Here is a 13,343-nt window from a genome sequence, read left to right on the forward strand (position 1 = left end):
GTCCAGGGTCAGTCCATGTATATAGTCTTTAGGTAGTGGCTTAGTTCCTGGAAGCTCTGGTTGCTTGGCATTGTTGTACATATGGGGTCTCGAGCCCCTTCAAGCTCTTCCAGTTCTTTCTCTGATTCCTTCAACGGGGGTCCTATTCTCAGTTCAGTGGTTTGCTGCTGGCATTCGCCTCTGTATTTGCTGTATTCTGACTGTGTCTCTCAGGAGAGATCTATTTCCGCCTCCTGTCTGCCTGCACTTCTTTGCTTCATCCATCTTGTCTAATTGGATGGCTGTATATGTATGGGCCACATGCCACAAATATTTCTTATTCTATAGCCACAGACCCTCTCATTGTGAAGAAGTGTGTAAACTTCACCAACTTAGTCAGGCTACTTCCCTTACGTTATAATGCCCTGTAAGTGAACTCAGCAACGCACAGTATGCTGCTTTTCCTGTAAGTAGAGGACATGCCTATATCTGAGTCTCCCCTGGATCTTTTTGCTCTTTAGCAAGGTCCTGCACAGCTCACTTCTACCAAATACTTGACTCGGGCCTTAATATCACATGAGTTTCTTGGCTTTGTGCAGTGCTTGGGAACTGGTTCTGCTCTGTTAAATGAAAAACCTGTAGCACTTGCTGTGGTGTCAAGCAGCAGTTCCTAGCTGAGATTCCAGGGAAAATGTTAGCAGGATTGTCTTCTAGGTTCAGATGTACCTGCATCCTAAGCATTTCCTCTTATGTCCAAAGTGAAGTCACATAGAATGTAAATACTGTTAAAGGTAAAGACATCAAGTTTAGACAGGAACTATTTCTATATGGTCAAACTGCATCATATGTCTAAAAGAAAGGAGCCTGGAAGGACTATCATAGACTGATACCTTTAAAGACCTTGAGGATGCCGTCTTGGTCCCAGTGTGGAGAGATGTGAGGTGGAGAGGTGTGAGGTTGAGATCTCTTCTGCTGCCTTTTTGTTTTAGCTTGTGCACACTCTCTGTATCTTGCAAACCTGACACTATATGCTTGCATCCTAGGAGACATTCGTCTCCTTTGTAATACAGATATGAAAAATACATGTTATGTACTTTTTGAAGAAGACTGAGAAGTTATTTGGATGAAAGAAAAAGCCAAAGCAATCACAGAAGAAAAGAAAATAAGTCTGCTCATGTATGTTTACTTGAGATGGGAATGCATGTCAACAGCATAGATGATGTGCAGCCTCCTGGGTTTTTACAACATTACATTCTTCTTTGTTCTTCACAAACATATTTACTGATGTGAGGTAAATTTCAAAGCACCTTCTTAAAAGCATAAGTGCATTTTTAATGAGCCTTGTAATGACTTGCCTAGCATCCCTCCAGACTGAAATCTCTTTATTTTCTAGACCCTACCACTGAAGAAGATTCCTTGCAAAGCAAGTGCACCCTCGGGCTCCTTTTTTGCCCGAGACAACACAGCCAATTTCCTCTCCTGGTGCCGAGATTTGGGAGTTGACGAAACGTGTCTTTTTGAATCTGAAGGCCTGGGTATGTACTTCCTTCAAGGCTTTAGCTATGAGGTATTCACCACTGCCTTTTCTTCCAGTGTATCCACCTATAGTTTTTGTGTGCTGTTATTTCCAGATCATTTTAAAGAAGTTGAAATAAATTGAATTTTTGCAGTTGTAATGTTACCAGGTCAAGAGAGAAAAATGCACCCGCTGTCCTACTTCTGGTTACCTGGTTCATAAAATACAGGGATAGAAGTGGCAGAGCATTTTGCATCGAGAACAGAGTGCTGTCAATGCTCACTGAACGGAGGGTTGGAGTGGGCAGAGCTGAGTTTTTACCACTAGGCTTTAATCCACGCTTGGAAGGTCATTTGTGCTCCACCAAGAGAAGACAAGGTGTTGCCACCTCTGTGAAGGGTAAAAATTTCAGTTCTGTCTTTCTTGAAACTGAAACTTACTGGTGTATATAGTTAACTGGTTTGGGGTTAAAAATCAGTTATTCATAAGGGATATTAAAGTGACAGAGAAGACAGACACCTCAGTGAAAATACCTTCCCAGATTGCTGTTCCCTGCGGTTTTGTCTTCTGATTAAATTTTGGCAACTCCATTTCCAGACCACACAGTGAGAGTCTTAATTGCTTGGAAGGAAACATATGATATATTGAACTAGCGAGTGGTTCCATACTGCCTGACACACTGGGATTGAATGTCCAGGCTTACTGCAGAAGTCCCCCTGCAATGTAATTCTAACTGCAGAAGTCCCCCTGCAATGTAATTCTAATGTGCAGAATATTGGAACTCAATCAGCTCCAGCAAAGTATAACAAAGTGAAGAATGGGGACATCTAATGGAATAAAGAAAAGCTTTGTCCTTTTTGTCTAAGGCTCTAAAAATCAATTTGCCAAATCATATAATACCAAATATTATGATTAAAGTAAGCCAACCATTCTTCAGGGAAATAAGTACATAAACTACCTTCCAGTTAATATAGTCTTTGTCCCTGAGCTTCGGATAATAGTATTTCTCTGCTAAATCCAGCAAACTCACAGTGATGGTTGGAACTTGACATTTCATATACTAAGGTCATTTGTATGTGTTCTAAGGTGAGGGAATGAGATGTGCAAAGATGGTCACTAAATGTCTGTGAAATGCCTCAGCAGAGAAGAGAAGGTGTTCTAAGTTTTAGAGAAGGATGAATGAGAATAATTACACAGTAATGTGGCATATGCAGAGGGTTCTCCCCGAAGGGTCATTGAACAAGTGAACTTTGATTGATTCTTCTTGGTGACAGGTGTGTGCATCTTTGACGCTGCCTCCTTCAACTCAACAGCAACTTTACAAATAGGTGTTTAGGGTTATGGACTGAAGATTATAGGAAGTAAATTGAAAATAGTTTGAAAACAAACATTGTCTCTGAACAGTATAGTCAGTCAAACGTCAGTTGTGAAGAAGGCATCCTGTGTCTCACCTGTGTATGGAGACGGTTAACCTCATCCTTCAAATTATGAACTGACAAAGAATGTCTGCATAGGCAAAATACTTCAACATCTGCATTAATTTATGAGGTTGTTTATTGTATAGACTTTGATTAAAGATGCATTTTTCACTTATACTATAAAACCAAATGGGTTACAAATAGCTCTGAATATCTCTGTGGCCTTGGCTTGGTTTTCTCTGAGTCTGTGAGTCATTTTGTTGCCTGGACTAATAGGACTTTCAATAGAATTTAGCAGAATTTAATGTGGTACCAGATTCCTCCCTGGAAATACCACTGTAATTCATATTTGTGCTGTCTTTATGCTCTGGAACGCTCAACTCAATTTAAGTCATAAATAATATATTTTATACTGAAACTGTAGACCCTAAAGCAGTGTATCTAGTGGCCTTGCTGTGCAACTGTATAGTTATATGAAGAAAAATTAGATAGCCTCTTTGTTTCTATTTATGAAAGAAGGTGGCATTATGAAAGGAAAGCTCATGATAGTTTATACATAAAATTTATTACGTCTGTTTCGTATACATTTGGTTTTTATCTTTTGTATCTTATCTTGTAAATATAAATTAAAAGATTCTTATACATTCAAGCAGATTTGCCACATCTAAAATTTCAAGCCTTTTAAAAATTAAAAACTATTTTTAAGATCAGTACCAAACTAAATCTGCTAATCAGGCTTTCTATTTTGCTGCTCAATTAAAAATGCATTTGAAATTTCTGGGGCTCAGAGTGGGTGGAAGGAGATGTATTAGAGGCCTGGGGATCCAGTAAAAAAGGGGTCAATATTATAGCATTGATTTAGGATTAGCTGGAGAAAGGAAACAGCTGGGCCCATGGATATTAATGACAATAAAGAGGAAGGACAAAGAGAAATCTCATTTCCCAGAGGAGCCCTTTCTCCCTGGGTGTTTTTATTATGCACCGTGTTGAGGAGGCTGCAGAGCCAAGCTGCTGGCCTTGGCCTTGGACTTTTCCACAACAATAGTGCTGTGTGCTCTGCTTGATGTCTTTCATGCTTCACCTTTTGAAAGGGAATTTAGGGCACGGTTTTTCTTTTTCCTTTTTTTTTCCTACCTTAAGATTTCATTTCAGTGGTGCTCAGTGAAAAACATCCTTTGTGTCCCAGTGTTTTGACCAGAAAGCAAGGTAAAAAGATGCCCTGATGGAGGGGGGAATGTGTCTGAGTGAGCGATAAACTAGATCACAGTGCTGCCCATGTGAAGAGGCTTCTGTTCACGCTCCTCGGAGGGCACACAGGAAGCCGCCTTCTCTCTGAGGTAGCCAGTAGCTGCCCAGTACAGCCCTGTCCCTGCACTTATTTCTCAGAAGTTCTCCACTGCTCATAGCTGACTTTATCTGTTCCCTTTCCACAGCAGCAAATGTCAAGAAATCCCCAAGTTTGAGTGGTGGAGGATAGAGAGTGAAATGGGGAGTGTGGCAGCTGCCAGCTCCAGGTGTCTCTCCTGTTGGTTGCATTTCTGATTCTTGAAAGAAAATATTGTACAGGACATAGTACAAACACGGTGTGACCTGCAGGTCATCCTGTTGTTGTTGTTGTTGTTATTATTATTATTATTATTATCATTATTATTTAAACATAGCTTCAAAAGCCTCATGTAACTCAAGCTGGCTTTGAACTTGCTTTGTAGCTGAGAATGATCTTGGGCTCTTGATTTTCTGTCCAAACCTCCCAAATAATGGGTATTTATGTATCAATGACACCACACTTGGCCTACTTTAACTCTAAGATTCTGAGAGAGAATTTTCTCCTGTAAATGTCAGTTTTTTAGATAATAAGATATAATTGTACTCAAATATTGCTTCAAAAATAAGCAAAGTGAAGCCGGGACAAAGGACATGAGTAGCCTACTGATAAAAGAGTAAGTTAAGTAAACTGAGATATAAAATCACAGGGTATGCTAGGAAAATGTGAATAAATGAAAAGTTAAGAAAAGTCTGCATGTAGGATTCTGAGTATATTACTGAAGAAGGTTAGACTGGTCTTTAGACACAGTTGCATACCTTAACTGACTTTTAAAATTTTTACTGACTTCTCTAAAGGAAATTATAAAAGACAGAAACCACAATGTCCACTGAGACATTGAAAAAATAAAAATACATATCCTTGGCATTCAAAGTTATTTTCAACATGTTGTCATGGTCTCTAGATATCAAAATTAAACTCATATTCCCGAGACTATGAAAGGAATATGATATAATGCATGAGGTAAACATTAGACATGCCTATGTACCTCTAAAGGTTATGTCCAGACTATGAAAGAAGAATGGAGAGTAATTAGGTTGTAAGTGATACAATCTTGACTTGCTAGCAAGCTTGGTAGTAAAGAGTCTTACAGCATGTGGTTGGAGACATGGAGAACTTGCTTAATGCATCTTTGGAAGAAATTAGAGTGATTGACACAGAGGACCATTTACTGGCCTTTCATGCATTAGCATATTATGGAAGCCTTTCAACTCTGAGGCTATAGAGTTCAGGTGACCAAAAGCTGGGTGGAACCTGCCACAGAGGCTGTGTTTCTGCACACACTGTGTAGCTGTAGCTCTGACCGTGTCCATGTGATACCTACCCTGACCTAGCTGACCCATTAGATAAACATTAGCCCTTCTGGACGCTTTCTCAGTGTTTGTGATTATATTTGACACGAAAAAGATAGCAATAGATATTTCTTCTAATGTAAATGTATGTCATTCGTAAGCCTAGTATCAAAATAGTTCTCCATTTATTATTTTAGAGAATTTTAAAACATGAAATAAAAACAGGTTACAAAGCAGTAAAATATTTATATTTTTATTTCAAAAGAAATATATAAAAATTATTAGACTATATTTGTCAATATTCCTTCCATCAGCAATTGACATTTTCAAGTGTCAGTTTAGATATTTTAATCACCTTTAAAATGACATTGGTTATTTTTATGTGACTCGTTTTGTAATTTAAAATCAGAAACATTTGATTTATTCTGTTTAAAATATTTTAAAATAATGTCATAAATTGATGCTCTTATGTGATTTTTCTAAGACTTTTAATGTATAATACACTTTCCTGAAGAGTGATGCTTTTATTTATAAGCAGTTCATGCAACTAACAAAAGAAAACTCATTTAGAATATGTCAGCTTTCTTCCCCCAGTGACTGGTTTGATTTTCTCTGATCGCACACATTTTTATTATCTGGGAGGTGGGGGAGGGGGTGGTCAGGGAAACTCTGAAAGCACACAAATTGCTTGCAGTACTGGTGTCAATATCAACATGTTGTTGACTGATTGTAGGACCTGGAGCGCAATGACTATTCATCTGTTTCTCAGAGAAAGAATCTGCCCACCGAGAAACGGGTTTGCTGTCTGCTGTGTAGCATGCACTGTATGACTCAAGTGACTGTCGCCCTTTAAGTTCTGGTTCCCTGTGCCTGTGCTTGTTGTGTGGTTTCTGTTCTTTCCATGCACCATTGACTAGCAGGACTTTTAACAAAGCCTGCGATCTGTGGTTCCAGACATTCTCCATAGCAAATCTATGGCCTCACTAAAGTGAGATACTTCACTGGAGTGAGATGGACCTCTCTGGAGTTGAAGAATAACTGTCCTCAGCCTACACTGCCTGGTCACTGGCTGCATCAGAAAAACAATACTTGATGCCTGCCTCCCTTGTGTGACAAGCCCCCTGTTCCTGTTCCTGTTCCTGTTCCTGTTCCTGTTCCTGTTCCTGTTCCTGTTCCTGTTCCTGTTCCTGTTCCTGTAGTTTTCTGTACTGAAAACTGTAAGAATGCGTCTCTGGGTTGAATCAAGTCTGTCGATATGAATGTCGTATTTGTCAGGTATTAGTATTGTGCCACGCGTTTGCATTCATTGGACTTTTCTTCAGGGTTATTTGGTTTTGATTTCTTTTAGAAGCTTCTTTTACTTTAAAAAAATAGGGTTTTAGCATTTTAACTCATGTCTTTAATTTGTTACATTTAATTTGTTTTTGTTCTTTTTATCTCTTTCCTGAGAATGGTCTCAAACAGTTCAGGCCAACCCTGGGGGAACTCATTATGTAGCTAAGGATGATTTGGATCCTGACCTCTAGGTGCTGGGACTGCAGGGGTTTACAACCATCTCCTACACCAGCTATTACTTGGAGATTTAGCCATGACTTCTCAGAACTAGCTGTCTGCACAGTGTCTAGGAAAATGTCCAGGAGAATAACACTCGGTATATGAACACTGTTGGGTAGCTTACTGGGTGGCAGCTTCAGGGACTGTAAAGAATTGAAGTTGCTTGAAAGGATACTGGGCAGTTCTGTAGCTTTTGCAGGGTGGGGTGTACATTGACTCAGGTTTGATGGTTTTATGTCCATGCTCATCAAGGGCAGCTAAGCACGGCACATCTGCTACCCCTTGTTGTCTGCCAGTCAATGTCACTGAACAAACAAAAGTTTGTGTCAGGGAGAATTAAATAATTTATGATCACATTTTACTACTCCCAAGTGGTAGCCACGATGTGAACTCATTTTTTTTCACCTCCAAATACTATACCCCTTACAGAAATGCATACTTTGCATAATTTAGAAAGTTGTATAGGACTATTTTAAATTAAAGGACAATAAGTAACTGCATAAAACCGACAGGTACACTTGCCCTGATCACAACGCTGGAGAAAGGAAGCCCTGGGCTGGCATATTGTTCACCGGACTTCACTACACTTCTTCCCCTTTACAGTGCTTCCCTCATGTGTGAGAACACCGTGTGGAACGTGTGTGTATTATTTGTGTGCATCCTCGCTCTGTTTTAAAACCTATTGAGTTGATAAAAATCCTCAGCCATGTGATGTCTTCATTTCTTGTTGCTAAACTAAAACATCTGTCAAAATCAAACTAAGGGAGACAGGCATATTTTGTTTTGGAATTCTAGTTCTCTCTCTCTCTCTCTCTCTCTCTCTCTCTCTCTCTCTCTGTGTGTGTGTGTGTGTGTGTGCGTGCGTGAAATGACAGAGGCAGGAGCTTACATTGTACACACATTCTTATTTTATATAGCCGGGGATTCCTGCTCAGGGAATGCCCTGCTCAGAGTGAAGATTAGTCCTTCTGTGTCAATTGACTTGGGCATTCTCAGAGGCTGGCCTTACTTCAGTTGCACCAGTAGGCCAGTCTGCTAGGCATCAAGTTTATAATTAATGGTAGTCATCACACCCAGCATCAGTTATCTATGAGAATCTTTCTTCTTCATTGCAGACCAGTTAGTTTGTTGTTGTAGGCACTGAAATCTTTAGATTTGCTCTGTGCCTCATAAATGGCAACCCTTGGCAGCTCTTGTATTTAAATTAGATTTCACTGTGGGTATCACCCAGAGTAACAACACACAGGGGACAGTTTGTGCTTGACCCTACACTTACCCAGCCCTCAGCTTTTGAATATATAGATTGTAACAGGAAATACGAATACCTACAGAAACCACCAAGTCATCATACTCATTGTGAATGTCGTATGTCACATAAGTATAGTGTGCTTTATAACGTGCCATATCACATACTTACATATTTTTAATAAAGATGTTACTGTAAGAGAAGCTCATTGATATTATAATGTTAACTAATACACTGATCTTCAGACTGCCCTTCAGTTTACCTTTTTACTCGCTTCCCCTCAGATTTAATAGGAATTATTCCCTACAATGAGATGATATTCAGTCATAAATTTATGATATATTTTTAATTTTAAAACATGTCAATAGTGTTTTATTCTATCCTTTTTTCCAAAAAAAAAAAAAACCAAAAAGCAAAAAACCAACACCTAAACATTTCTCTCTAGGTTGCCCTAAATATTGTAGCCTTTACTTGTACAAAATCATCAAGGCCAGATGATGCCAGACTGTGAGTCATCTTGCTGTGCTCCACCAATGCTATGGGTCACAGGCTTGCAATCATCTTAGGCTTGCTCTGTCTACCAGGGTATCTTGGTGCCATTGTAGGCATTCTCTGGGGAGTGGTCTGTTCATCAAGGCCAGATGATGCCAGACTGTGAGTCATCTTGGGCATTACCTGCTCCCAACCTTAGCCCTGTGATTCTGGGTAGGGATGATTTAGGGAAACTCTCCCTACCAAGAACCACATTGTTCTAGATTTTGGGTCCTCTCAGACTTTTTGTCCACTGAGTCTTTGTGACTGCTCCTTCTTCCTTTTTTAAAAAAAGATTTATTTATTTTATGTATATGAGTACACTGTAGCTGTCTTCAGACACACCAGAAGAAGGCATCAGATCTCATTACAGTTGAGTCATGACAGTTGTGTCAGGTGTTTCTTTTTAACAGTTGGTCATTGCCTACATGTGGGCATACTTGTCCTGACCACTACTGTTTTGATGTTTCCATCTAGAAGTGAATGACCCTGTGTCTCCTTCACATAGCTCTCACTGGCATCTAGAAGTGAATGACACTGTGTCTCCTTCACATAGCTCTCACTGGCATCTAGAAGTGAATGACCCTGTGTCTCCTTCACATAGCTCTCACTGGCATCTAGAAGTGAATGACACTGTGTCTCCTTCACATAGCTCTCACTGGCATCTAGAAGTGAATGACACTGTGTCTCCTTCACATAGCTCTCACTGGCATCTAGAAGTGAATGACACTGTGTCTCCTTCACATAGCTCTCACTGGCATCTAGAAGTGAATGACACTGTGTCTCCTTCACATAGCTCTCACTGGCATCTAGAAGTGAATGACACTGTGTCTCCTTCACATAGCTCTCACTGGCATCTAGAAGTGAATGACACTGTGTCTCCTTCACATAGCTCTCACTGGCATCTAGAAGTGAATGACACTGTGTCTCCTTCCCACCACTCACACTGAAGATGAGGGAAGCAGCAGGGACATAAACATCTTCCTTTCCTCACTTCCATTCATTCTTTCTCCCACTCAGAACTCGGTGTTTAATTTTAGTGCCATGCTTTAAAAAGCTAAGATATGAAGAAATAGATGAGTTGGATTGATTTCAGTCTTTTTGTTTCTGTGGTATTCAGTGTTGTCCTTTGTCTGACATTGCTGTCTGTATAACGACACATGCCCCTAGTCACTGAATTGAAGTTGACTGAACTACACATTAGGCTTTATGAGCTGACTGTCATCCTAGCCACAGTCAGCTGACACATGTATATCTGGAGCTGTGAGATATTTATGTAAAGAATATGTATTCAATTAGAAACTACTCAGGACTCCTTACTTAGGTTCTATGAGAATGCCTCACTGGCAACTGAAGCTCCTTTGCTTATTAGGAATGGGAATATTTTTTATTCCAGGGTTTCCATGATCAATTATGCTTTTAGTAAGCATTTCTGACTTTCTAAGTTTAAAAGTGACATTTTACAACCATATTATTAATGATACTTAATTTGAATAACTATTCCAACCACATGAAATTACAAATATATTTAATATTCAAATCTATCCCAAGCAAATCCTGTTAAACATTTTTATTATATAATGAGTGTAGACAGGAAATTATAATATTTAGATTAAGTGAATAAATAGAGAGTAGGACTTGAATTATAAAATTCCAGCTTTATTAATTAGAAGAGTTCTATTTGTCTTATCAATAAATATTATTTTTCTTATTAGAATAATAGCTTTTTTTTTTGTTCTTTTTTTTTTCGGAGCTGGGGACCGAACCCAGGGCCTTGCGCTTCCTAGGCAAGGGCTCTACCACTGAGCTAAATCCCCAACCCCTAGAATAATAGCTTTGTGAAGACTTTTCCCCATGTAAGGATTTGTTACATTCTTTATTTATTCGATGTTAGATATAACATTTTAATTGCCCCAATTTTGAGTAGGAGGCTAGAACAAGCAACACTGCTCCTCGCATTGACTCAGCAAGGCAAGCATGTCTTGTCTGCATTGATCTGCCCAAGCCCATGCACAGAACAGCTTCACCATGCAATAGCGTCATGTAATTCAGGAATAGCAACTAAAGAAATCTTCTCATCAGCTTGTCTCATGGCTGATGGGACCATTTTTATACACACATGACTTAAGAATCCAGTCAGTGGAGTGTGTCTTTTTCTAAATTATCAATAATTGATTATCAGAGAACATCAAATTGTAGGTCCCATTTGACATATGCCTTTATTTGGAGGTGAACAAAGAATTGTAGTTTATAAATTTTATCCTTATTAATTCAATTTTATATAAAAATCGGGAGTGTGCACAATATATTCAAAAGGTTAATCCTCACTGCACAGTTTGTGTGCGAGGTTTACCTTACTTATATCATAGCTACTGCTACATGTGCATCAAACACAGACTTACTAATATTAACTAACTGAAAGCAGGGTTTTACAGCAAGACTTCATTGGATTTCCCAAAACTACTGTGCATCTTCAGTTTGTGGGTCTTATGAATGGCAGAATGAAAAGTAGCTCACCTCTGCCTGTGAGGGCAAGAGTAGGGTCATTGGCAAGTCTTTTTCCCATGGATACTTTTCAATATTTTCTATTGTAAAGATGTTTATGTCTGTCTTCTCTTCCAGTTCTGCATAAGCAGCCCCGAGAAGTGTGTCTCTGTTTGCTAGAGCTTGGTCGGATTGCAGCCAGGTAGGTAAGACTTCTCATGACAGGACACTGACCCATCTCAGCCTCAGGCAACAAAAGCATGCTGGCTTCTCATTGTTGATATTCTAACAGATTCTAAGAAACCATTTAACAAATGAAGTTGCTTGAATCATGTTGAGAGCCATAGTTAAAAGTATGCCTCTACTACTGTCAACACTGCAGTCATGTGGTTAGGACAATCTTTGTCATTGATATCTTTAAATGAAATGCAATTTCTTTCATGCCTAAAAGCTTCAGTAGGTATTGTGTGCCTGCTTGTCTGAATATGCACTGTGTGCATTTAGGAGCCTGCAGAGTCCAGAAAAAGACATTGGAGTCCCTGGAACTGGAGTTGCAGGCAGTGTGATATGCCCAGTGTGGATCCTATAGAAAAGCAGGAAGTGACGATAGCCACTTAGTCATCTCTTCAGGTCCCTGCTTGACACTTTATGGGACAGTTTACTCAATGGGAAATCTGTTCTCTTATTTCCTCCCCTTTCATCCTTTATTTCTATTTAATATCTGTATGCCCGATTGTCTGTATGTCCATGTAGGTGTCAATATCATATGTACCAGTAAAATGGGGTGAGAGATAAAACTGGTGAACTTACATGGAGATTGAATAGAAAATTAGGAGAAAGAAAACTTTGTATATTGTGAGACTTGTGTGCTCCAGCAACAAACACTGCCAAAGAATATACACTTTTTATTAATAGTCAGAAGCAAGCCTAAATTCTTTAAATCACCATAACCAATACATTTTTAGTGAATATATAGGATATTTTGTTTTACCAAAATAATTACAGTGAAAAAGATTGCTTTAGTGTTTTTGATTAACGAGGATGTGGAGAAAGAGGAACACTCCTCCATTGTTGGTGGGATTGCAAACTGGTACAACCACTCTGGAAATCAGTCTGAAAGTCCTTCAGAAAATTGGACATTACACTACCTGAGAACCCAGCTATACCTCTCTTGGGCATATATACCCAAAAGATGCTCCAACATACAACAAAGACACATGCTCCACTATGTTCATAGCAGCCTTATTTGTAATAGCCAGAAGCTGGAAAGAACCCAGATACCCTTCAACAGAAGAATGGATTAAAAAAATGTGGTACATCTACACAATGGAGTACTACTCAGCTATCAAAAACAATGACTTCATGAAATTCATAGGCAAATGGAATGAACTAGAATATATCATCCTGAGTGAGGTTACTCAATCACAGAAAAAAAAACACTTGTTATGCACTCATTGATAAGTGGATATTAGCCAAAAAGCTCATATTACCCAAGATGCAATCTATAGACCACAGGAAGTTCAAGAAGGATGACCAAAATGCAGATGCTCCCACTCCTTCTTAAAAGGGGAAAAAATCCATAGGAGGGGATATGGAAGCAAAGTTTAGCGACTCAAGGAATGTCCATTCAGAGCCTGCCCCACATGTGGCCCATATATATACAGCCACCAAACTAGATAAGATTGATGAAGCTAAAAAAAATGCATGCTGAAAGGGACCGAATATAGATCTTTCCTGAGAGACACATCCAGAGCATGTCCAATACAGAGGTCATTGCTAGCAACAATCCACTGAACTGAGAACAGGACCCTCTTGGAGGTGGGGGGAATTAAAGGAAGTATTGAAAGGGTTAAATAGCTTGCAACCCCATAAAAACAACAATGCCAACCAACCAGAGCTTCCAGGGACTAAACCACTACTGAAAGACTGTACTTGGACTGACCCAGGGCTCCAACTGCATATGTAGCAGAGCATAGCCTTGTTGGGACACCAGGGGAAG

General features: G+C 39.3%; 1 protein-coding gene across 13 annotated transcripts in view; it reads left to right on the forward strand.

The window, feature by feature from the left end:
* Gas2 (growth arrest-specific 2) overlaps window positions 1-13,343 on the forward strand; it is a 131,073-nt gene that overhangs the window by 61,619 nt on the left and 56,111 nt on the right. For all 13 annotated transcript variants that reach the window (XM_087582050.1, XM_087582040.1, XM_087582041.1 and 10 more), the window contains 2 exons: window positions 1,373-1,514; window positions 11,483-11,546. In XM_087582050.1, the coding sequence (XP_087438176.1) occupies window positions 1,373-1,514; window positions 11,483-11,546 (206 nt within the window). The remainder of the gene's footprint in view (window positions 1-1,372; window positions 1,515-11,482; window positions 11,547-13,343) is intronic.

This window comes from Rattus norvegicus, chromosome 1 (genome assembly GCF_021556685.1).
Source record: "Rattus norvegicus strain SHRSP/BbbUtx chromosome 1, alternate assembly SHRSP_T2T, whole genome shotgun sequence".
Taxonomy (NCBI): Eukaryota; Metazoa; Chordata; class Mammalia; order Rodentia; family Muridae; genus Rattus; species Rattus norvegicus.